The sequence below is a fragment of the Salminus brasiliensis genome, chromosome 23 (assembly GCF_030463535.1).
Source record: "Salminus brasiliensis chromosome 23, fSalBra1.hap2, whole genome shotgun sequence".
Classification (NCBI taxonomy): domain Eukaryota; kingdom Metazoa; phylum Chordata; class Actinopteri; order Characiformes; family Bryconidae; genus Salminus; species Salminus brasiliensis.
In genome coordinates this window covers 11,397,686-11,424,541 of record NC_132900.1, presented here as the reverse complement: position 1 = coordinate 11,424,541, position 26,856 = coordinate 11,397,686, and the positions used below count along the sequence as shown (strand labels likewise).

Here is a 26,856-nt window from a genome sequence, read left to right as displayed (position 1 = left end):
CTCTCTCTCTCTCTCTCACCGGTGAATCACGCTCTCCAGCCCCATCCAGTCTCTCCGAGGCAGCGGCGAAGCGCCTCCATTTTAAACAGCCTGCCGGACGGCTCCCCCCCCTCGAGCTCGCACCGACGCGGACCCAAGCCCCCCCCCCCTCCAGTACTGCCGGGTTTCGGTCGCTCAGGCTGCCGCTTCTGTTCGGTCTCCTCCTCAGAAAGCAGCGGCACCGACCAGCGACATGACAGAGCCTGTCAGCACGACGTGAGCTGCTGGAGGAGCAGGAGGTGTTGAGGAAGGCCAGGCAGGGTTAACAACATCAGAAACCACCACAGCTGAGGAGAAAGACGGAGGAGGACTGAGGAGGTGAGTGTGGCCAAGACAGCCATTATTATTATTATTATTATTATTATTATTATTATTATTATTACTGTTGTTGTTGTTGGAGTGTGAACAGGTCCGGGCAGAGGGTGATGGAGTTTGGTGCAGCTGCTGTGTGACCGACAGCTCTGCTTCTTTGTTGTGTTGGCTGTGTGTGTGTGTGTGTGTGTGTGTGTGTGTGTGTGTGTGTGCAGGTGTGTCAGGTTTCTAGCATCTCGCATCTTTAATCAAATGACCGTTCAGCTATAAGCAACACACCGTGGCTTCATTTAGAGCTCATTTAAATGCCCTCTCTCTCTCTCTCTCTCTCTCTCTCTCTCTCTCTCTCTCTCTCTCTCTCTCTAGCTCTATATCTGTCTCCCTCTCACACACACTCCACACGCATACATAAACACACACCTACACACTCCTTGTAGCTGTGCATAACGTGGTAGTGTTTTGTGTGTGTGTGTGTGTGTGTGTGTGTGTGTGTGTGAATTTTACATTCTCTTCACACTCAGGAGCAAATTTAGTATTCGTGTGGCATCTGTCAGGTCAGTACACCCCCCCACCCCTCCCCCCTCCCTCCAACACACACACTCACACACACTCACATTTACCAGATGTATCCAACCCTGATATTTTAATTGGGGCAGTTCTCTTCAGTCTCTCAGTACCTGTGGTTTTGTTGTGTGAGCATTAGATGTGCTGATATTGATATTCAATATTAATAATAATAATAATAATAATAATAATAATAAAAGCCATACTGCAGAATTCAATTCTCAAGACACTGTTATCGTGGACCTCAGGCAGTTTCCGCCACTGCATTTTAGTCATACAAGTTGCGGTTTCGCCAGAGGGCAGCTCTGGCACTGTCACATCCAGGCTGTTTACACCTTGCATCTGTTTTGGAAGAACGAATCACGGATGGATTACACTCGAACGCATGAAAGGCTAGCTGTAATCACACAGCAGGACTCGTGAGCCAGGGCACACCAGGCACTGTGATGGGATTACTATCACGGATCACTCAAAATCAGGGACGGGGGTCTTCGGAGACGGAGCTTGACCACCTTCAACACAAGTGTAGATGGAACGTGGTTTTTCGGCCCGCATACAGCCGTTATGCAAGAGCCGTACTTTTTTTTACTGATTAAAAAAAGGGGGAGATCTAACCCGTTAGATGTGTTTTGCACATTTTTAGATTTTTACAGTTTTCCTGTGAACGCTTGCAGCTTTAGGATCGTTTCTCTTCACCTGGGATTGTTTAGCAAAACATATATCTATAATTGATAGAACAATGATACCTACTGTTCTTGTTCGCGGCCTGTTTCAGTTCATTCTCTTCTTCATAGTTTGTAGTTTGTGATGCAGGGGGATGGCCACATCCTTCCTGTTTTCTTATTGGTTTAGGAAAAGCAAATTTCCTCTTGGACCATGCACACAGTGGGCTTTGTTTCAGTACAGCAGTAGCTGGTTAGCTTGTTGGCAACATGAGGTGCATTGTAGCTTGTGTAAAAATGGTCCATCCAGAGTGCTAAGGAGTGCTCATTTTCACTGAGTGATAGAGATTTGTGCAATATAGCTACAAGAGAGGCAGCACCCTGAATAGGGTGTGGATACTGATACTGAAGGAATATGAAAAACGTCCTCAAGAGTCTTCAGGGATCTAGTTGTGACACTGGATTACCAGGGGCTTGTCTCACACTGGGATCTTCTGGACTGAAGCATTGCAGGGAGCAGATTTACAGTCTTACAAGGTTCTGCGTTCTGTGAGAATTGGCCCAACACGGGTCAGTTTAGTTGGTTATGTAAAGGGTTTTTTCCTAGCTTCAACTCACCTGTTAATTAGCAAGTCCATTAGGTCTGTTAGAGCAGGTAAATCTACAGTGCTGGTTGCCGGCCCTGTTGCCCACCCCTGCTATAATGCATTATGATCAAAATATTATTGCTATTCAAATATGTATTATCAAATATGTGTCTGTATTATGTACTACTGTAAGATTTGGACTGATAAGTGCCAATATAGCACACATTGTTGTTTCGATTTTTTAAAATGGCTTTTTTATTGCCTACATTTAAGGAGTGTGCAGTGGTGATATTGGAATCAAATCGATGTCAGCAGAAGCATAAACAGAATGATCAGCATCAGACAGATGTTGATTTGGTTAATATTTAAAATCGATATTTGATAGTGTTTATTGTACTGGAACCTTTAGGTGACGCTGGACTACTGTGCTATAATATCAGTATTTGATTCATTTAACTGGAATGGTAAAACTCCAGAAATCAACACTTTTAAAAATAAAGATGCTTCAAATTGTTATTTGAGCAGTGAGATAGAAGAACCACTTATGGTTCCATTTTCCACTTGTGGTTCTAAAGGACCGTATATGTAATTGATATGAAAGAGTGTGAGAAACCTTTATAGTGTTGAAGAATCTTTGCATCAAGTGATGTTTCTTTAGACCTTTAAATGGATCTTCACAGTTACACATCTACACAACCACCAAAAGTGGCTCTTCTATTGCAGAGGTCACTAATAGGTAGACCGCAATCCAGACCTGGATCCAGACGTTGTACTATCCGGATCAGGTCCTACAACCGACAAATTATTGAAAACGAAGTAATTGTGACTGCGTGTTTATTTTAAGCAGAGTAACTTTCATAGCCTTTACGACACATGTTTAGTGGCCCAGGAAACTCACAGACCAATCGTATGCATTGCGCTTCGCGTGTGAGGCTACTCTGCCAGTCAGGTCTGTGCAGTATGATGAGCACTACAACTCGAGTGAGTTTCTCTAAAAAGAGAAAAGTGCAGTGCGGAAACTGAGCCTTTAACCAAAGGTAGACAGTTTATGGACAAGGTTTTCTTCACACAGGCACTTATAAACCAGTATGTCATGTGTTTAGGGACTGTGCTGGTTATTATTAAAAGCAATGACGTCAAGTGGCACTACTAGACGAGTTATTAAGCTCTTTATATTAAGATTTTATTTGAAATGAGAAAACAACATTTATTTGGAGTATTTGTTATGTGTACCTCGTCCAGTTCAGTGTGAAAACTGAGTTAAATATTGTTAATATAAATTGTATGAGTTGTAATTGTACTTGGCATATTGGATATGGCCCTTAATCATAAGGCAAGTTGGACGTTATGATGTTCTGGACCTTGGCTTGAGGGAGATTTCTCTAACTGGGCCTTATTGAATTTAAATTAAATACCCTGTTTTATGCCATTCCTCAAAGACCCATTTGAAGCACCTTTGTTTTTAAGTGTAGTGAATTACCAAGTAAAATGGATGAGGTTGCCCATTAGATGGGTGCCACCCTGTTTGGCAATGGTTTGGTTTCCGAACAAGCAATTGAGAAGAAGTAGTGCTAATAACCTGTGCAGATTTTAGTTACATTATAAAAGATTTAGTAATATTAGAAGCGTAACAAGCAGATCATTTTATGGTAATTATATTGTCATAAGGGGAAATGCAGGCTATAGTGGAACATGTTTGATAGAATTTTCTGCATCACAAACTACAAACAATAAAGAAGAGAATGGACTGTAACAGGCCGTGAACACAAACAACATTTGCTAAGAATAGTAAATATTATTTTTCTATAAATTAAGTTTTAAGGAAATGAATTTAGATCATGAAGGTATCATTTATAGTGATAATTCTGTAAATGTTTGACTAAATTTCCATTATCACCCAAGCTGATTATATATGTATTATCTTACCCCCCCCCCCACAAAAAATAAAACTATATCATGATAATATCATAAACTGCTTTAAACAATGAGCTTATCATCGTGATATTCAGTCTGTAGATCGTCTCATCTCTAGCATGCCTCTGTGTGTGTGAGGGCACATATGTTCATCAGTTGATAACCCAAAATTAGAACATCCAGCAGGGCCAGAGGAAAGTGATTTCAACTCTTCTCAACGTCTGCTGCCTCTGCTCGCTGCGTTTTTTAAACGCTGCCCACAAACTGACCGTGTCTGTACAAATACGAGCACGCGAACACACTGTCTTGGAGAAGATCCGTGGCTCTAAATATAGACTAGACAAAGGATCAGGGATGTGGTCGATGCATGAGTAGTCACCATCACTCTGGCTAAACCATCTGCGCTAAATATAGAAGCAAGCTGGACTTCGCATCGCTTTTGTCCCCAAAGTAAACACACACACACTTGCATGCCCAGAGCGAGGGATAGCGACTCTGTAGGCAAGGATAGGCTCGACCGCACCGCAGTGTGGTCACACGTAGACAAAGGGCGGGATCCACGGATAGGATGCAATAGTGTTCCTTGGTGCTGTTTATAGAATAATCAATATTGATATAATAAGAGCGTCTCGGAGAGTAACTGGTGTGTGGGAGCGCATGAAAGGAGATGAGGAGAGAGAGAGAGCGAGACACACAGCCTCTGGCTCTGATTTCCTCATCTGATAATGATACAGGTCTCAGATATGGAGAGGTGGACACAGAGATGAACAGAGACGTTTTATGTGTGTGTGTCTCGCAGAGATAGATAAGTAGTGGGTGTGACTTAAACAGAGAGACTGACAGAAGGTCTGCTGTCCATGTCCTTTGACTGAACTTTAGCTATAAATGCTGTATGGGTAAAATACTAGTACTGTGATTACATGAATCAACAATAAGAATGAACCACAGACAGGTGAAGTGAATAACATTGAGTGAATAACACTTACACAGTTTTCACATAGTTTCCACCATTGTTTTCCAACTTGGGATTTGTCTAGTTTACGAGGACACATTTCATAGGTTCTTAGGAAGGTACTGAGGAATAAGTCCCATTGATTATCAGGTTACAGCAGCAGCTGAACTGTCAGTTCTTGAGGCAGAAGCAGGAAGAATAGAAAAGCCTAATGATCTGAACAACTTTGACCAGGGCCAAATTCTGATTTCTAGTTGACTGAGTCTGTAAAAGCATCCCCATGATGACAGGCAGGTCTTGTGGGGTGTTCTCAGTATGCAGTGATCAGTACCCACCAAAAGTGGTTCAAGCAAGGACAACTGGTGAACCGGCGACAAGGTTCACAGGCACCCAAGACTCAGTGATGTGTCTAGGGAGCGAAGGCTAGGCCATCTGGTCTAAATCCTCTGCACAGCAACTGCAGCGCAAATTGCTGAAAAAGATAATGCTGGCCGTGACAAGGTGTCTGAACACACTGCAGACCAGTTAGCGGACCTATGCTGACCCTTAAGTGCCTGTAATGGGTACCTGATAAGTGGACCATGCGACAATGGAAGAAAGTGCCCTGGTTTGATGTATTACATGTTCTCATGTGGCGGCCTGGTGCGTATGCCTCGCTTGCCTGGGGTGGGAGATGGCACTAGGAGGGAAGAAGGCAAGCCGGTGGATTTAGTGTGATTCTATGGGAAAGTTTTGCTGGGAAACGCTGGATCCTGGCGTTCATGGGGTCATTACTTTGAGATGTGTCACCTATCTAAACATTGTTGCAGACCATGTACACCTCTTCATGGCAATGGTATTCCCAGATGGCAGTGTTGTCTTTCAGCAGGATAATGTACTAACACTGACAAGTCTAATCCATGGAAGCACCACCACGCAACTTACAGAAATTTAAGAGACCTTGTGGAGCCCATGGCCAGGTCTGTTTTTCTGGCACGAGAAGGACCTACACAGTATAAGGCATAGGTTTCAGTGTTATGGCTCATCAAAGTATATTTCTTCATGTTGTGCTGACCAAGGCCCTTCTTGCCCGAATGCTCAGTTTTTGTGCCAAGCTTCTTTCATTTAATATAATTGAGGCCACTGTGGTCCTTGCCCTGATCTATGTCTTGCCGCAGTCTGACTGTGGAGATCCACACACAGTTCCATGGGCTTCATGGCTTGTTTTTGTCCTTAAATGCAGTGTAAACTGTGGGTCCTGATAGACCCAGGTGTGTGCCTTACCAGACCATCTCCAATCAATTTAGTTTGCAACAGGTGGATTACTGGAACCATCCCAAGGATAATTAAAGCCATCAGGAATGCTTAATTTGATGTGCTACAGCAAAGGGTCTAGTACTAGCGTTAGCCTCCACTTGGTTCTGAACGCTCTCTTAAGAACATGCGTTTCTCCCGTCAGTAATCCACATTAGTTTTAGAAGTTATGGTCTGTTTTCATATTCTACTGTAAAATAGTTCCACATTTGCAGACTCTAAACTCTTTTATTTACCTTATGTGAATGTCCTGTGCTGCTGGCTGGGTATAATGTTCGTTAATGCTGCCTGGAGCACACCAGGTGGCACTCTGAACACTGTGGTTAAAACAAAGACTCGCAACTGGATTGGGGTTAAAATAGCCGATATTCTAACCACTGGTGATGAATTTGCTGTTATGGATGCCTTACAGTAGTATAGCTTGTGTAATTAGGTACATATTTGTCTCAATACACTTATCCTCATCTTATTATACACGTATTACCACCGAAGAAAGAAAATATACTGATAAACCCATTAAGATACACTTGTATAATTACATGAGTTAATTCAAATGTGTTTACACAAGCTTCACTACGATAATCCATTTGTAACAATGAATTTATCACTAGTAGTTACATTGTTATGACGTGGATTATTGTGTAACTACAGAGTTATTGGGGACACGTACTATTAAGTGGGAAGGAGATCAGCTAGTTGCTGGTTAGAACGCACTACATAATTGACTTTTAGCAGTGAATACAGAACATAATGGCAAGAAACAGAACAACGGAATCAGTCGAAAAGAAAGTACAGACCCAGATGTATCTCTTGCAATTGTAAAGAGGGTATATGAACAATTTGTCTCATGTATACATCGTATAACTGCATATTTTTACTCAACACCACTAGACTAGTGATTTACCCACAGAAATAAAAAGCATTGGTTAGATGATAGATTAAATTTACATTTACATTTATGGCATTTAGCAGACGCTCTTATCCAGAGTGACTTACAAAGTGCTTTGCTATTTACCCAAGAAAACCTCAGCTAGTTAGAATAGACTAAATTCAAAAGATACCTCTAAGCTTAGAATTTAGTTTGCACCAGGTGGATTACTGGAACCATCCCAAGGATAATTAAAGCCATCAGGAATGCTCAATTTGGTGTGCCACAGCAAAGGGTCTAGTACTAGTGTTAGCCTCCACTTGGTTGTGAACGCTCTCTTAATAACAGGCATGCGGTTCCACAATCCACAATAATCCACAATAATCCACAATAGTTTTAGAAGTTATATTAGGTCTGTTTTCATATTCTACTGCAAAATAGTTCCACATTTGCAGACTCTAAACTCTTTTATTTACCCTATGTGAACGTCCTTAGTGCTGCTGGCTGGGCATAATGGTCGTTAATGCCGCCTGGAGCACACCAGGTGGCACTCTGAACACCATGGTTATTGTTCATTTGCATATTCCAGCCCTCTGCAACCTCACCCTAGCACACTAGCAGGCTTCAAGTTGCTTACTCGCATTAATAAATATGTGTAATTAACACTGCAAGGCTTATTACATACTAAGGTATTACAGAAAATTTTAATAATACTTTCAGCCCACCAAAAAGGTTAATAGCTAAATTCAAAATGAATTTAAATATGTAAAATAACAGTGGAAATTAGCTTTTCTTCCATCTTTAGTACCACACTTTTAAAAAGAGCAATAAAAAATCCCGGTAGAAACAACAAAATCAGGAAGCAGGAGCTGGGGAGCTGGGACCATTATGTCTACGACTTTTTTTTTTGGAACTAGTTGCTTCACTACGTCAGAATTTCTTTGCATAAAGTTGAGAAAATCTCAATTTAATTTGTCACTTGCTGTTCTGTCACTGCATCGTTTGCTGCTTGTCACTCAATTGTGGCTACAATAGCGTACTCCCGTAGGAATGACTGGTCGATTGTCGCCTGCTAGTGTGAATGCATGGCTTAGACCGGCAAAGACAGACATTAGGACAACAGTAAACAAGCTCAGTATTTTGCAGCCCTAATGTGGTCTTGTTATAGAGCATGGCCTTAATAAACTCCATTAACTGACACCTGAGTGAGTACCAGTAGCCTTTAGCTTGTCCAAACAGACAGCATCGCCGTGCAGACTCTGCAGGATGGAGAACGATTACATCTTGTTGTGTGAACCCCGGTCACTTTCTGTAGTGCCCGTAGGTATGAACGTAGAAGACGACGCCATATATGGAGAGGGAAAGAACTTCCTTTTGAAGCCAGCTGACACTATGACTCATTTTAAAGGCCTGTTATGAAGATCTAAATCCGTAAGAATAAAGCCAAGCTCTTCGATCATGTTCAATGCGTTGTGGAAACTCTTCTGTCTGACTAATCGGACCTCTTTGATGTGTTTTTCTCTCCCCGGTCTGTTTCTGTGCAGGAAGCAAATTGGCACGGACGAGCTTCTGCGGCTGAGAATAACATACCAAGAGAGATCATTAACACATCGGGACGCACACGCATAGCTGCCCGCCCACCAGCCTGCATACGCCAGCACCCAGCCACACATATACACACGTGCACACACACACACACATACACGCTCACACAGATGGCACTGGAAAACTCCACTTTCTCTTCCCGTCCTGAGTCCCTTTCTCTGCCAGTCCCAGAGAAAGGGGAGGAGCCTGCACAGGAGGACAAAGAAGATGCTCCGCCCACCAGCGTGTTTAACGTGTCCGAGGAGCTCGGGCACGTGGTTACTACGGAGACGTCCCCAGCCCCACTGCCACCCAGCAGTAACAACATGTCCTTCCAGGACAAGATGGCTGCACGGGAGGCGCAAGCCAATCAGCCTCGGAAGAAGCTGCAGGGGGCGGGGCAGGAGCGAGGAAAGTTCGGCTGGGGTGAGAATTTATCCTCCTTAGTGCATGAAATGACTGTTTTCGATAAAGCCGGTTAGATATCACAATGAAGAGATAAAAAAAACAATAAATGATGATTAACATAGCGTGTTTTACTCTGACTGGATGCGCAGCAACAGAGAGCTATCCAAAAGCTACAACCTTTTAAAAGCTCTGTTCATAAACTGCTCAGCACATTTTTACAGAACGGCCAGTCATTTCCTTTTATTATCCTTCTGCAATTTACTGACAGGCAACACAGCAACAAAGGTACAGTCCTTACATGCAGGTCTGTTTACTTGGCGACCATCTTTGCAACGCCACCAGACAGTTATTTTCAGTCACACGAGTCCAGTCTCCTATCTGTAGGACTTGGGAGAGACCGAAACACTTAAAACTGATGGACACATTAGCGTTTCAAAACATATTTCAAATCGAAACTGTTTTTGGAAAAGTTACATTAACAGTTGAAGCCTAGGCTTATTATTCAGCTATTAACCTTTATAATATTAGTTTAATAACTACTAGTACTCTACAGGGACTAGACAAGCTGTTTGTGCGTTTGCACATCTGTGTCAGCGGTGGGTACATTTTAAAGTAGCTGAATACATTTATTAGAAGGGCTGTCCACAAACATCTGCACATATTGTGTGTGTAAGTTATGTATATATTAATGCGAGAAATTGTTTCCCAGATTCAAGTCTTATGAAAGCGCCACCGCCCCCCACCCCCCATGGCCTGCAGAATCAGTCACTACAGGATTTAAATGCAGGGTCTGTTGTCCTGCTCTGTGACAGTTTGTGTGTGTGTAAGAGAAAATATCAGTGTGATGTAACTCAGCTTTATGTCTTTCTCCATCCACATTCACACTGGCTCGGGTCTCTTACGCTTTACATCTGTTATGCTTTCCCTTTCCAATTTCTCTCTCATTCTACTCCCCTCTTTCTCTGATAATTTCTGTCTGGCTCACTTTCTGTATCCCTCCTCTCTCCCTTACTTGTCTGTAGCGCGCAGTAAGCGTAAGCGACAGCGCTACGTGGAGAAGAACGGCCGCTGTAACGTACAGCATGGTAACATGCGGGAGACGTATCGCTACCTGACGGACATTTTCACCACGTTGGTGGACCTGAACTGGCGTTGCTCGCTCTTCGTCTTCGTCATGGCCTACGCTGTCACCTGGCTCTTCTTTGGAGCTATCTGGTACCTTATCGCATACTGCAGGTGTGTAAAAGAGCCCAGAGTGCACACAAACACACACACACACACACACACACATTTTTATATTTAGAGGGACACTATTCTGAATTGACCTTCACCATTTTGGAATTTTTGGACATTTTTGGAGAATTAGGTCTATGGTCTCTATGTTATCATGAACCTGTAAAGACTTATAATTAGTTTGTGCTACTATTAAATGCAGGAATTAGTATAATAAGGAGAGTATGCTTGGAAGCGAGAATCAATGGGACACTTCTTTGCTTCCCTATACTGGCTCATAGATGGCTAATAGAATCCGTTGGATCATTAGACAGCTAGCTTTGTCCAGATAATATACTAGCTAACGCCTCGCCACTCTGTGCCACATGTGGTTGAGTGGTCCTGTGTGTTTGTCAGACTTCTTATCAAATGTGCTTTGATGCAAATGGGCTGATTAACATGCTAACGTTAACTCCAGGAACTGTAGCTAGTGAACTACATCTCTTACAATGTTCCCAACGCTTCAGCATGCAGTTTTCCAAGCTGCCTTTCCGTCCATGGGGACACATAGATAAGCGTACATTTCAGCTGCCGTGTTCTTTTAGTAACATGGGTACGTTTCAGGCGTGGTAACAGGTTGTCAAATCAGACAGTAGGGCGGTTCAGCTTGGCTAAAATAAATACAAAGATAATTTGATTCTGTTGGAGGTGACTGGACAAAATATGTAAAGTATAGCTGAGTGCAGACAGTGACTCCAGTAGACCTCGCTATAGCAGCCTAGATAAAAAACAAGGGAACCAGAAGCAAAGCACATTTGTCTAGGGGTTCTGAGGGTCCAGGACCTACTAATTAACCCTCAGGACTCCTGAAACTTCCTGAAAATATTTTGTAAAATGTTAGTGTTTAATTTTAGCCTTAGCTCTCAAAATGGCAGAGTAGCAGTGTTGTGTTTGTAACTGTAGCCTGTAGGCCTTGTTTAAAGCAAAGTAATCTTATGGTGTAATCCAGGTTTCTGTGAGACACAGAACATCAAATCCCTGATCAGTAATGATTTAACCCTTTAGCAAATACGATCCCACAAGTGGGATTTGCCGTGGCTGGTTCGTGGTTGGTACCGTCCCAACGGTGTCTGTGTTAATTCCACTAGTAAATCGAACCTACTCCCCCAGCACACAGCAAAAACAGCACTGAAAGGTTTTGCTTTGCCTCTGAACATTTAACCACCCCATCACCTAACGTCAGTATAACATTTCTGACATAAATTTCAGTGTTGATTTGTGACTCTGTAAACAAACAAAGCTGCCTTCATAAGGCTGGAGTTATTCTCTAGCTTCTAACTGAATATAACTGCCGCTGTTTTAAGGTGGAATTTTAGCTTCATGCTGCGAGATAAGGCAAGATAGTCAGATCCAATGAATACATGAATCAAAGACATGAAGTGTCACTACTTTATAAAAAACAGCAACATCTGTTGCATAATAAAAAAATACCTTATTATTACTGATCTGATCTTGCCTGCACAGTTACTGTCTGTTGATTCCCCACATCATACTACAGGTGACGTTCAGCTGAGTTGCTGAGTAACGGTCACATCCTTGAACTCCCCACTGCTCGTGCCAAAAGAACTCATTCTGTACAAACCGCCACAGACAGCAAGAACTCACTTGCGAAAGGGTTAAATAATACGGTAATGTGCGACAATCAGGGGTAGACTCGGCTAGTTCCACTACAGAGTTTGCATGCGGACATTCCCCCAGTCATAGCAAATAGATACAAACACAGCTCAGCTGTGACTGGACTGTTATTGTACTTGATGCAGTATATTCCCTAGGGTTTCCTGCAGGTATCGGAGTCCATACACGAACATGCATGCCTGCACATGGACACGCATACACGCACACCTTCCCACAAATACATTTATGCACAAACACATGAGGCATAACCACCTGAGATTAACCTGCAGTCATTTGAGTGGGTGAGTACTAGAGAACATGAATACAACACACTCCTACTCTCACCCTCTCTCTCTTTCTCTTTCTCTCTCTCCCTCTCTCCCTCTGCTCCTCCAGCTAAATCTAGGTTTCAAACAAGCACAACCACTTGCCAGGATGAAAGGCCGCCACTGAAACAGAATAATTATTGCAGTATTAAATGATTATTTTACAAAATATATAAAGCGGGTCAGAGGGTTTCGGTCCAGAGACTGGACTACGGGTGGGTGATATGATGGTGACACAGTGTAAGCACAGTGTGGATATTGTCAGTGCTTGAAAAACATGGAACTGTAACCATATATCATTTAAATGGAGAATTAATTGAGACTCCCAAGTGGTGTAACTATCTAAGACTTCACTGTATTGTCAAGAGATCGCAAGTCTGAATTGCAACAATGCCAGGTGTTCATTAGAGAGAGCAATATGCCTTGACTAATTAGATATAATGTGAAAGACTGAATCAAACAATGATTGCAATGTTTCTATTAGGTCATATTTAAGAAATGCATAAACATATTACATAACTCCAAAGCAAATGCATGAATGCCAGTGTCTTTATGTTTCTCTCTCTTGCTCGGTGTGTCCCTCTCACTAGGGGCGATCTGGACCATTTGGAGGACGAGACATGGACGCCATGTGTGAATAATGTTAATGGTTTCATCTCCGCTTTCCTCTTCTCCATCGAGACTGAGACCACCATCGGCTACGGCCATCGTGTCATCACGGACCAGTGCCCTGTGGGCACCATGCTTCTGCTACTGCAAGCCATACTCGGCTCAATGGTCAATGCCTTTATGGTAGGGACACAGATACACAGACATACATGCACAGACATATTTCCCATCCCAGCCTATTAATATTTTTATACAGTTATGGTCGTACGGTTTCCTATGTGGTTGTTCGAAGCTGAGCGTTTGAAGCTATACGTTCTTTGCCAAGCATTCCAATCCTATAGGTTGGACCGTACCAACTAGCCACAGCAAATCCCACTGGTGGGACCATATTTGCTTTTAAAGGGTTAAACTTATTACTGATCAGGGATTTAATGTTCTGTGTATCACAGAAACCTGGTTTAGACCAGAAGATTACTTTGCTTTAAACAAGGCCACCCCTACAGGCACTCCACCATTTTGATCATGGACATGAAGGTCATGGTAATATTGGGCTTTCAGTGATTTCTCTAAACTGTTCTTTTTCTGTGTGCAGTGATGACATGCACTGATCAGCCATAACATTAGCACCACTGACAGGTGAAGTGAAAAACATTGATTACCTTAATCTACCGTGGCATCTGTCAAGGGCCGGATATATTAGGCAGCAAGAGAACAGTCAGTTCTTGAAGATGGTGTGTTTAGAACAGGGCAAATGTACAAGCAACCTGAGCCACTCTGACGAACTTGTAAGGTTCTTATGGGATGCAGTAGTCAGTACCTCCCAAAAATGGTCCAAGACAGGACAGCTGGTGAATCTGGTGGCTGGGTCATGGACACCTAAGGCGTGTGATCCAATCTCACAACAAGCTGTGTGTCTACTGTAGTGTTTTCACAGCACTAATTGACCTGACCAATACACAGTATAATAGGAATGTCCAATGAGCTCAGTGCAGATCTGAGAAGGATAATTGTAGATTGACACGTCAGGAATGCATCTTGGAGATGACCACACCGACCAGCGGTATGTTTGGAGGAGGAGTAAACATGAGGCTGGTTATACAACTGCTGCTGCTTAGCAAACCAATTATGATTACCTATTGCAAATATTCACAAAACAAGACAAAACAATACTGACCAATTTCTGTCAGTATTAAAAGTATAGAAGTCAGTGTTACCCACCTAGCAAGCAGGAATAGACCAACATCCTTATCCCTTTTCAATGTCTTTCCGAATTCGAAAGTCTCCCCAACGTCCAAACACCTCACCAGCGTTTACACGTGCCTTCGCCCTCGCCTGATCTACGAGCCTTTTGTTCAGCTTTGTTTCCTTTCTGGCTGTTTTTCTCTGCACTCTGTCCTTGACAGTGTATGTAGTTCAACACGTAGCATGTCAGATGCAGTCTCCCTTGCACCTCTCCTTTTACCATCCTGTGCACAAGCATGAATTTCAGCGTCTTTAGCAAATTATTGCTGATTGGCTGTAATTGGCTGCACTTCCTTGTTCAACCACTAGATGGATGTCTGTATTGAATTTTTCTATCGGAAACTGCAGCAAAGTCACCATAGCTGACTCAAACTCAGTCAAACCTACTTGCAGAATGTGCGAAACTATTGTGTCTTTTAAGATTGTTAACACTATTAATCTGATACAACACTTACTTAGAGGTTACGGTGAGTATCAGGAGACAGTAGAACCAGCAAAGACAACTGAAAGGCGATCATATTTAAGTGTAACATGTTACATAGACCTAACCCGGCCAACATGCTTATGTGGGGCTCACATGGGTGGAACATAGGCTAGGGGTTCCAGGTTGAAATGGACTCTGAGTGGGTTTGTACATGTGTTGTTGCTGGGACCCAGCTGGGCTTCCCAAATGGGCCCCATCGTTACAGCCCTCCCTAATCTAACATGGGTCCCATCGAGGCCCCATGTGCTGTGTACAACCCAGATGTGGCCCATGTTTAACCCCTTCTGGTCCCGTCTCGAGCCTGGTGGGCATCCGTATTCAGGACCAACATGGAACCCATGGACACAGCTTTAAACCACACATGTTATCTGGGAATTGTTGTATTACAGTTTCGTATAGGCTTAATTATCATCCTTTTAGTCTATTATTATGTTACCAATGGTGATACATTGGGCAAATGTGTGGTGTGTCATGGAAAAGCATGGGATTTGCCTTCCATTTTTTGCAGATCTATGAAGCGGCCCGTTCTGAACCATTTTACCGTTCTGAGTTTTGTGAGCTGGGTATGCGTACCCCAGTTTGGGAACCACTGGCATACACTAATACATTTACATTACATTTACATTTATGGCATTTAGCTGACGCTCTTATCCAGAGCGACTTACATGGTTACTCATATTACAGAGGTGGGCCAATGGAGTGTTAGGAGTCTTGCCCAAGGACTCTTATTGGTGTAGCGCAGCATAGTCACCCAGACCGGGAATCGAACCCCAGTCTCCCACATGGTGTGGTAGCTCAGTGGCAAGTAGTGGTGTTATCTGTTGCGCCACACCAACCACCAATATGGATGGAAACTGCAGGACTGTACTTTGGACAATGTGTTTGAAAATATGGCCTTCCAAAAGCAGTGCTCTTTGAATAGACATCCACCTTCTGCATGCAACTGCAAGGAGATCCCATAAATACTGACTAATATAGTGATTAACATATTGGAGTAGTTGCATAGTATTAAGGGTGACAGTCATTAATATTAATGGACAGTTGACACTTCAGCTTCACACCTTATCTCTGTACCAGATGCACCTCGCTCTCCTTCTCTGTCTGTTTCTCTCACTCTCGTTCGATCTGTCTTTCTCTATATTTGGGCCAGGCTTTGCAGCTGTGTAATTTTTCATATTGGGTTCATTTTCTGTGCTCTGGGTGAGAGAATAGGTTCTGTTTTTCATCTCACCCGGTTCTCTTTCCTCTGTAGATCTTCCAGAGTGGCAACCGTGTGTGTGTATGTGTGCTTATATGTGTGTTTCTCAGTGTGTGTGTGTTAGAGTGAGAGTTATTTCAGACAGAGGCAAATGAGTCATACGTTTTAAAAAGAGGATGTTCCTCATTCTCCCTCTCCTCCGCTCTTTATTCACCTCCCTTTCCTCTCAGGAGCCCCCTCTATTTCTCTGTCCTTTATTGTTTTCTGGATCTTCTGAGGTTAATTTACTTTATTCTATGTTATCACTCAGACTGTCTCTGAACCTAATTCTGTATTATGATTTTGGAACAGGGCTGCCTTTAATGAGGACTGTGTGTGTATGTGTGTGGTTGTAAGGATGTGTGTGTTTGATGGGTTAATTAGTCTTGTTCAAAGTGTCCTGGTTTAATGTCTCTTCCTAAGGCTGTTTCACCCATATATTTGGACACACACACCCAAACACACGCTCTTAGACCACACAGAGAACAGAGTGATGCACTGAATTGTCTTACTTCAAGACAGTACCTTACTTCAGTACCAAGAAAAGGTGAATGTTGACGTCACTGAACATCTAACAGTAAGTTAGATAGTTAACAGAACGAAAGTTTTAATTACTGTTAAATTAAGCATCGTCTCTGTGCACAAAGTGAAAATTAGCATTAACACAGTTTGGCTACTTTACTGTTTACTGTTATAATGGATTATATTCATTTGTATCCATCAGGACATTTATAAATACCAGCAATGAGGAGCAGATGTACAAACTGAAACTCCTGGCCTAAAAAATGGTTCTGCCATACAATAACTATTTTTAAAGAACCATATGAATGTATATTTGTTTTATTGGCTTCACTAATCTAGTGTTAGGATGTGTTCTGATGAAGATCTAATCACATTTTGGGTCATATTTTTACAGGCATCCAGAAATTTGTAGAGGGTTCACCAACTGTGCAGTATCACTGTATATACACTGATCAGCCATAACATTAACATGTGAAGTTAATAACATTGATTATCAGGTTCCAGTTGCAGTTCTTGAAGTTGATGTGTTGGAAGCAGAAAAAATGGGCAAGATTCTTTAAGTAAGGGCACACTTATGATACATAGACAAGCCTCTCAAAAATGACAGGTCTTGTGGAGTGCAGTGGTCAGTACCTACCAAAAAGTGCTCAGAGGAAGGATAACCGGTAAACCAGCAACAGGGTTAATGGGCACCCAAAGCTTACTGATGTTTGGGGGAGTGAGGGCTAGTCTGTCTGCCTTCCAGTCCCACAGAAGAGCTACTGTAGCATAAACTGCTTAAGATTAATGCTGTTTCATGCAAGTTCATGCCTTGATGGATCAGTGCTGTTTTGGCAGTGCGAGGAGGACCTACCAGTTAGCCCAACTGGGAACCAGAAAGTTTTGTCCACATATGTATGCCTGTCAGGAGGGGTTAAATATGGGCCCCATTTGAGTTGTACACTGCGCATGAGGCCTACATGGAACCCATGTGAGATTAGGGTGGGCTATAACGATGGGGCCCATTTGGAAAGCCCAACTGCATCCCAGTAACAAAACATGTACAAACCCATTCAGACCCTAGGCCCAACCCTGAACCCACCTAGCCCACCTTCCACTTATGTGAGCCCCACATGAGTATGTTTGCTGGGCTGCTGTCTTCACTGCCGGGGTTGCTCGATCTTGCTGCTCTACAGGATCCAGTTTAGTTGCTATTGAATGAAAGCTGTTTTTGGCCCAATTTGTTCTACTGTTGCACCTGTTGGGCCTGGAGTTCTAAGTGAGCATCTCAGTATCTCTTTGCTGTATTTCTTTGTTTCCATTGTCTTTAATTCTCTTTCCTCTCTCTCTCTCAGGTGGGATGCATGTTTGTGAAGATCTCACAGCCAAACAAGCGGGCAGAGACGCTGGTGTTCTCCCGGAATGCGGTCATCTCTCTGCGGGACGATAAGCTGTGTCTGATGTTCAGAGTCGGAGATTTAAGATCTTCGCACATTGTGGGCGCCAACATGAGAGCCAAACTCATCAAGTCCAAACAGACTCAAGAGGGTGAGACAGCACATCTAACGTCATCTCCAGTACAAAACACCAAACTTGAAAACGAAAACGTTGACTGCAGTAGCTTAGTAGCAGAGCTGGGAAGGAATACAGTAGTGCCACCTGGTGGTGAGCAGTTTCTAATGTGGAAAGGCTTGGGTCATGGTAGTAGCTACTGTATAAATTAAAGTGAAAGGTAATAAGGCAACAGTTTGAAGGGGACATTTCGACAGCATTGTTTTGGAAAGGGATACTGTGTGCCTGAGCACTAAGTGCATGAACTCTGTCTAAAATACCAGCTGTCCTCGTCCAATAACCTTAGAAATCTATCCAGATTTCCCTGAAGAACTGAGCAGATCAAGATGAAATTACCAAAAGCAGACTCTTTGCACAGATTGGAAGACTGGAACATAGAATCCCTAGTCACTGCTGCTTTGTTTGCCCGGATCTGAGATGACTTGCTCCCTGTGTTTCCATCCAAATACTCAGAGGCCTTTCCTAATTAAACCAATAAGGAATACAAAACACCAAGGCTGTCATAAGAGCAGCACTCAAGCTAATTAATAAAGAGCCCGGCAAATGCACATGGTGTATACTTTCCATCTCAGTAAACTCTGATAGACTGGCCTTGAGAGGATTTATTGAAGCTCTGTTTACAACTGTATATCTGTCTGACAGAGATGGCATATCAGTGTTGATGAGTATTGGTATGCTGGTAAAACAAATGCTAGAGTATGTGAATGGAAACACAGGTAGCAAGTCAATCTGGGATCCGGGAAAACAAAGCAGCATCGGAATCCGATTCCGTCCTGAAACAAATCTAGAAAATCATGCTCACACAGTGTCCTATAATATCTGGAAAAACAGATACTAGTTTTCCTACCATGGAAAATTGGAAATTGGCAAAAAATGTCCTGGAAATATTCTTGGAAAGGTTGAGCCATCGAGCTACTAAGTTATATGGCATATATTAGCCACTAATGCTGTATTTTATGTGGACAGTTACATTTTGCTGTTATATTAGCTGTTACCATAAATACTTTTGTATCTGCTCACTATATAAACTATATGTTCAAATGACTCTCTGGTACCGATGAATATGCCGAATGCCAGGTATGAGCTTGAGGGGTATGATTTTTGCAGACCTGGGAGAGCTTGTTCTAAGAGTTTGGTACATTTGGTGTGGCAAAGCTGTTTTTGAGCCCGGGAGCAGTCCAGAGAACCGATCTCTGGTCCTCCTGAAATCGGTGGTCTGGGGTTTGCTTCAAAGTACGGTTCCACTGTGTGTGTGGAAGCTATCCACTCCTGCCACTGAGTGTGGTGTTATGTGATTGGTTTATTTTGTCATGTGACTGCTTCAACTTATCACCTGTATGGCTGATAACCTCCTATGAGAATGTCTCCTTGCTAGCAGGTTTGCCTGCATGATGAAAACTGATAAGCAGATGAATCTGAACATGCACTGAAAAAATTGCTCAATCCATCCACAGTTTGCAAGAAATACTTTAGACCCTCCCTCAAACAAGCCCCAGAATCTGTCGTGGGTGCAGACTCATGTATTCTGGACAAGTGTAAAAAGGCCCTTAATATGCTCATTGCAAATTTGTTATCATATACAGAAGTCATGGAAAAGTTCTGTTTTTTCTAAAAAATAGTGGGAATCCAGACTATGGAGAAGGGATGTTGTTAGCTGACTGTTTCCTCCTGAATGATGATGTATATCATATCAGATATTGTATAGTTTCCTCAAGAATTCTCTTCTTTCTCCTCAGGCGAGTTTATTCCTCTGGATCAGACGGATATCAGCGTGGGCTTTGAGACGGGGGATGACCGTCTGTTTCTCGTGTCACCGTTGGTCATCTCTCATGAGATTGATTCTCGCTCCCCGTTCTGGGACATGTCACAGGCCCAGCTGGAGAAAGAAGACTTTGAAATAGTTGTCATTTTAGAGGGCATGGTGGAGGCTACGGGTGAGACACATATTACACACACCTTCCTGAGTTTACCCTTTATACCTATGCTAACAATTAATCCACTCTAAAAACAAATATACTTCATTTACATTACATTTTCTAAAAATAGCGTAAATTTGATAGTAATGTCCTGGAAGTATTAGTGAGATATTGGAAAGGTTTGAGCTACCAAGATGGCATATATTAGCCACTGATGCTTTACATAAATACTTAAGTCATTCCACTCATTATATACGCTGTATTTTCAAATGACTTTCCCGAACAGATTATCATGGGCCTATTGGCACCATGCCTACTGCCAGACATGGGCTAGAGGGGTATAAACACCCCCAGCATTGAGCTGTGGAGCAGAACGGTGTTCTCTGGAATGATGGTTGGTGCTCCATCTAATACTTCAGTTGGGGGGTTTGGAATGAGGTCAGCTGGTGATCATCCAGCATTCTGACCTCACTAATGCTCTTGTCACTGAATTCAATCAAATCCTCAGCAATGCTCCAGAATCTAGCAAAAAAGCCTTAACTGGCCAGTAGAGACAGTTAATTCAACAAAATCAGGATAAACTCTTTTTAACAGCCTTGACCTCAGAAGAAACAATGAATGAGCAGATGTCCCAATACTTTTGTCAATATAGTGTATATTGAGTATAGCTGGATGTCATTTGCTCCCAGTTTGGTGACAGATGCAAAAGAGTGTTCAGTTGCTTTAGCAGCAGTTTGAAAAGATGCAGTGGTTCTCTTTGTGATCTGGAGGACATTTGACCCTTCAATTTCACATTTCCCCACTTCACCCTTCAAGCACCAGTAGCATCATGTGGTATTGGGTTGAAACTGTAAATGACTAAAACCAAAATTGTGTCTGTCTATGGATCACCTGACCTGTATGTCTATGTGTCTGTATAATTGAAAGGTATGACATGTCAGGCACGGAGCTCCTACTTGGCGGAGGAGGTGATGTGGGGTCACAGGTTCAGCCCGATGATGTGCCTGGCTGAGGGATTCTTTGATGTGGACTATGGAGCCTTCCATCACACTTTTGAGGTGCAAAAAGAATTCACTCTATCTTACATGACCCCTTTCTGCCTAGATCAGGGATTGCTGGAACTAAACTTTCCAGGGCTAGAGAATATATAAAAAGTAGTAGTCAACATTGGTTCTAGATCTGTCTCCTAAAGTGGAAAAAAGCCCATTAACATAATGTAACAGAATTATGAGCAGCAGCTCAAACTCTCCTATTGCTTAGCATCTAAACCAGGTTGTGAGGATGAAACTTCGCCTGTCCTCTCTCACTTTCATAGGTGGACACACCTTCCTGCTCTGCGCGAGAACTCGCTTTGGCTGCTGCCCGTCTGGAAGCTCACCTTTACTGGTCCATCTCCAGTCGGCTGGATGAAGAGAAGTGGGAAGGGCCTAATCTGACTGAGCAATCAAGAAAGCCCACGGATTCTGAATCTGTCAGCGGAAAAGAAGGAAGCGGGCCAACGTTTATTGTGGGCGGCGTCACAGAAACCCAGGACCAGTCAGTCGTAGGGGAACAGAACGGCAGCGTCACCACAGACCAGTCCGAATCCGAGGCTTAAAGGGAGAGAAAGTGAGAATGGAAGAGCTTTTTTTTAGGGTTAGCAAAACAGATATTAATGCTATATTACACTTAGATTCGATTGTGAAACAATCCATGCCTTCTTCTTCAAGTTTAGCCATTTAGTCGCTAATGTATAGCATAGAATACTTTTCCCCAACGGGGAAATCTTAGTCATTTACTGCTTTTTTTTTTTCGCTTTTTTTTGGGGGTTTATTGAATTTGAATCTGAATCTGAAACGGTACTGCCTTCAAATTCTTGTAGGGAGTTTTTCACATCTGAAATTTAAATCCCAGGTGCAGTTCTATACACACTGTTCACGGAAATTACACAGGGTACGCTTTGTTGTCGCTAGCCACAGCTTGATCGCAGTTGGTGGACTTTCCATGCACCTTTAGTTGCTGCTTCATATACCTTGGTACACTGGTGCAGTTCCTGAACCAACATTCACCAGCATTTGTTTAGAGTTGATTTGTTCTGGCTACAGGTTCTCAAATAAGCGAATAGATCCGACTGGCATATGTCAAAGCACCCTTAAAAACCTCTTGTTAAGTAATATAAATCATACAGCAATTGTCTTGGTGTTAAACTGACAGTCTCTCGTGCATATTTGACTTTTTTCAATGTAAATGTAGGTTTATTACTACTTACCTTTCAGCGGAAACACTTCTTAATTACTGTATGTCTATATACGTAACTAATGATCAACTTTTCAGAGAAAGCGCTGATATAGGGTCAGCTTTTGAGCTTTTGGTGGTGCCTTTTTAGAATTTCTTGGACTCAGGGGGGGAGGTAGACCCCTGTGAGGTAGATGCGATTATATAGCCATAATGTATACTAACCAATGATACCGTATAATAACCATAGATCACTCACAGTGCAAACGAGTTGGGGGGGGGGGGGTAACTTGGGGTGCTGGGGGATCATGTGTGGTTGTCAAGTTCACCTGATTAATTCAGTTCTTAGGATGTAAGAAATGTCATTCTGAGTGGTTTGATATTTTTAACAATGGTGGTGGTTGGCATCCAAAAGTATTTAAGGCAAGGAAAGCCCCTAAATTGTTGCCCAGACATTTGCATACGACTATATAAAAACTGGTCGAATCTTTTTCTCTCTGGTAATGCTAATTCACCCACCCGTTTGTAACCCCCTCTAGCACTAGTAATACTCCCGACACTAGGAGTGTAAGGACGTAACAAGACTCCTCCAATACCTGCCACCACCCCTTTTTTCGAACTGCCGCCAATTTTGTCACCGCTGGGTAGCCGACACGCTCGGAGGAAAATGCCAGCATGATTCAGAATTCAGACCTGCAACCCCTGGCATATAATGGTAGCGCATTACACAGCTGAGCTACTGAAAGCCCTCACTGGTTATTTTTAACAGCAAATAAAATGGCTATATTTGTGTTGCAGACATCTTAACACCTGGTTCCTGTCACCACCTCTGTAATGAAAAATGAGTGGGTAAGTTTCTCTACAGTGCACCAATTCTCATAAACCACTCTGAATGACCCTGAATCTCAGTGAGTAGATTATGCAGATATTTTGTAAAATTGGTGGAATTTCTCGGTAAAACAGCTAAATTGTAAACACACATGAGATGCATTAAATTCAAATGGGTTTTCACACATAAACACATATTTCATAACAGAGTTATGCCTTGCAGTTCACTTATTCCTTGGCAATAATTGAATTATTTATAGATTGTATTGTATTGTATTCCGTCTGAAATGACATTCAAAAATCATGAAGGCTGGAGTAAACAGTCAAATGCATACACTGTAATGAACTGATAGTGTGTCTGGTTCTACATAAGCACTTCTGTACTGACATTTGAGATGTTCTTCACCCTGGGTTGTTTTCAATGTGGGTTCTATACATCAGGACATCCAGTCCCTGACAGTAGCACGGTTTGGTGTCTGCTGGGATTCAGTGCTGCAAATTGAGCTGAAGTTGCAAAAAGTCCCTCGATGTACAAACTGCAAAGTACTTGCATCGTTAGCGTGTTACTATGGCGACAGTACATTCCAGTTTTTACCATCATATCCCAGTATTCCATTTATAGATCTCTAACTCGGAAACCAGACAGTGCTATAATTAGCTGGCCATATATTTCTACTGCCTACCGACTAGGTCTTGTCTGGAAATGTTCACGTACTGCCAAGGTATCAGGTGTCTGCAAAGTATGTTTGACAAGATTTGGATGAAGGAGTAGAAAGCGGAGAGTAATATCCAATCCTGGAGCACCAAACATTTTAGTAATTGGTCTAGCCACAGTCTTTTGTTTATTGGAAAGTTAAAACAGATAGTGGTACAGTGGACAAAATAATAAAGGACGCTGTGATGTGAGATGTAGGTTTGATAAATTCAATATTTTTTCTATTGGTTGTCTTATTTAATCTATTTATTCTATAATAAATATTCGATTTTATTCTATCAGAAATTGCTTTAACTGGCAATTATGAATTGGATATTTTATCAGTTACCTATTTTGTTTTTTAAATAACTTGCCAAAAACTGTTATAATAGAAATGTTCACGCAGAACCAAGGCTACAAGACAACACTGGCCAAAACCAATATATATTGCTATGTATTATTATTGTTATTATTATTATTGTTATTATTAATAACCACTGTCGGTTAACTCTGGCATTTGACAGAGTTACACAAATGAATGTAGCTTTAGTAGTCTTGCCCAAGGATTGTTGGTGTACACCCTAAAAATAAAGGTACCACAAGGGGTTCTTTGAGAGATTCCACCATTTTTGGTTTTAGGGCCTGTGAAACTGATGTTAATTATGCCAGTAATGTAGTTATATGGGTGAAGACTGCAGTCTGGACCTGTGTTCAGGGTTTGAGGAGGTGGACCATTTAAAGGGTTATTTAAGCATATACATATATATCTTACTCTTTCATAGCATCAGTCAGCACTGTTCGTGGCTCCTTGATTTTAAGGAGTGTAAGGTGATGTTTTGTAGGACAGCTGTGTTACCCATATTAGCTGCACAGTGTTACCCACTAAACTAGGAATTGCACCCTGAGGCAGCCGTAGTGCTGTTTTCCTGGACATTCCTGATTTGGTGTTTAAATGCATTCTCAGGATAATGTTACAGGTTAGGTTTAAAGCCATTGTATTTCCCTCATCCCTCTTACTTAGCCAGAAGTGAACCAAAAGAGAGCCAGAAGTTTGGATTTGTGTTTATTTTTTCAGATGGAGCGTAATAGCATAGTTCTGGGTCATTTTATGAGCTGTCGTGCAATACAAATAAGCATAAGTGTTTCACAAAAGAGTCCCATCAGATAACAAAGAAAACAAAGGCCTTTATGAATGTTGATTGCTTTAAGCCACTTACCTTGATCTCTATGCCGGAGTGTGGAGTTCTTTTGGAGAAGTTTAAAAGGTGTCCTCAAGGTTGGTAGTGTGGGCTGAACCACCAGTGTTAATTAAACAAGTGTAATAACAACTATGTGTAATACCTATATGGAAACCATCTTAAAATTAAACCCCTTTAGAATGTATTCCAACATTTGATCCTGATTAGTGAGCAGCAGCAGACGTTGTGTATGCCTAGCTAGAATTTGCTTTATAAATGAATTTTCGGGAGAAAGACCATTGCCATACATGTCCACCTCTGCCTTCCTGTTTCCTATGACAGCATTTTTGCAGCCCACCACTAGGGGTGGGCAATATGACTATATGTAGTTGCTGTCATGGTAAATTACATCACAAAATGCTTTTCTAAATGTATATCAATATTTCACTTACCTAATAGTGGGGATAACCACCATTGGATTGGCTTGGATGACACTAGCGAGATGTCGTAGCATGAACTGTATTAAACAGCGGGCGGTGTTCGTTATATAGGTTAGCATGTCCGCAATGGTGCCGCAGAACCGCTCTGGTAGCAAAGCCACGGAGGGGCACCACTGTTGGGGGTCTGTTTTCGGAAAACACTCACTAGGCACTCTCAAACACCCCACGAAGTTAGCCGCTTCTGAGATGCTGCTGCCTTTTACCCGGTAGCCGATTTTAATGGCTCTCTGGACATCAGTCAAATCCTGTCCTTTGCCCATGACGATCGTTTTGAACTGTGCTATAACTGACTGGTGTGCAGCAAACCCTGTCACGTGCCATGTGTGACGTCCTGGGCCGAGGTCGTTCCAAACCAGTCGTGGTTATAATATTCTGATATCATTGTGTAAATATATACACACAAATCTCGTTTTTCAAAAATGAAACTTCAGGTGAAGAAAAAACCTTCAATGGAAGTCAATGTATAAAAATTGTATGTAATTTTGAAGCATTTCTATTGGTCCATTCATCATTAAAATTGGAGAAGATATAAAAATTCAAATGAATATTTATCAAAAATGAAGATACAAGGATTTTTGCATGACAGCGATGATATGTATGAAAAAAGTGGTTTATGGGTGATATCCTCATATTGCCAAACCCCACCATTACCATAGATAGAGGGCGTGGTCTGCACATGCAAACTAAACGTTATGCAAGACAGCCTAGGAGCACTGAAGCAGGGTACAGTGCTATTCTTAGTTTCTAGAAATGTCTCTAGTCTGCAGCAGCATTTGTACGGACGACATTCGTAACACAAACTCAATCCACAGTATAAGATTCCTTTCTAGAACATTATATACAATAGTTCCGCTTTTGTTGTCTACACGCACCATTTTGGTGTTTGGGAATCTGTAAGTCTGCTTCGGTATTCTACAATGTCTTATGCCACCCAAAAAGTTGCAATACGTGTCATTAATAAAGTCTTTCTATATTGCCCTTTATGTCATGTGCTGATTGGAATTCGTAGGGGTTCGCACACACCCTGTAGAGAGAGTGCTCGCTCTCTCTCTCTATTTCTCTCTTGTTGAAATTGTGGAGTGTGTGTTGTCTTGTATGCGGTCTGTAGCACATGCAAATCTCTCTTGCACATAAAATATGAAAAGCACAAACCCCCTCCTCATTCCTGGGACTTTTTTCCTCTTGCTTTTGCTGCTCTAGGCATTTTTAAATCAGTGTTTTTAATCTGTACGATCACCTGTATTAGAAATGACAATAAAACTATATTCAACATTAACATTTGGAATGTTTTATATGGAATCGAGCTGAAACATTGTGAAATGCATTGGTATATAAGCTTCATATGCAAATAATCAGTCACTTTGCATGTTTAACCCCTGAAAGTGTTATTACAAACTTATGTTACCAAGGAAGTCCCTGGAGTAATACACCTTAACGTGTAATAAGCCTTGGAAGGTTAAGGGGTTGAGGGGGTAATAACTTCAGG

General features: G+C 42.1%; 1 protein-coding gene across 1 annotated transcript; it reads left to right on the top strand.

The window, feature by feature from the left end:
- kcnj9 (potassium inwardly rectifying channel subfamily J member 9) lies at window positions 1–26,646 on the top strand. Its single transcript, XM_072668765.1, has 8 exons — window positions 1–357; window positions 8,736–9,201; window positions 10,206–10,419; window positions 12,986–13,187; window positions 17,824–18,016; window positions 19,777–19,974; window positions 20,884–21,014; window positions 21,272–26,646. Exons 2-8 carry the CDS (start codon window positions 8,907–8,909, stop codon window positions 21,551–21,553), a joined length of 1,515 nt encoding a protein of 504 aa, XP_072524866.1. The 5' UTR covers window positions 1–357; window positions 8,736–8,906; the 3' UTR covers window positions 21,554–26,646.
- The last annotated feature ends 210 nt before the right edge of the window (window positions 26,647–26,856 follow it).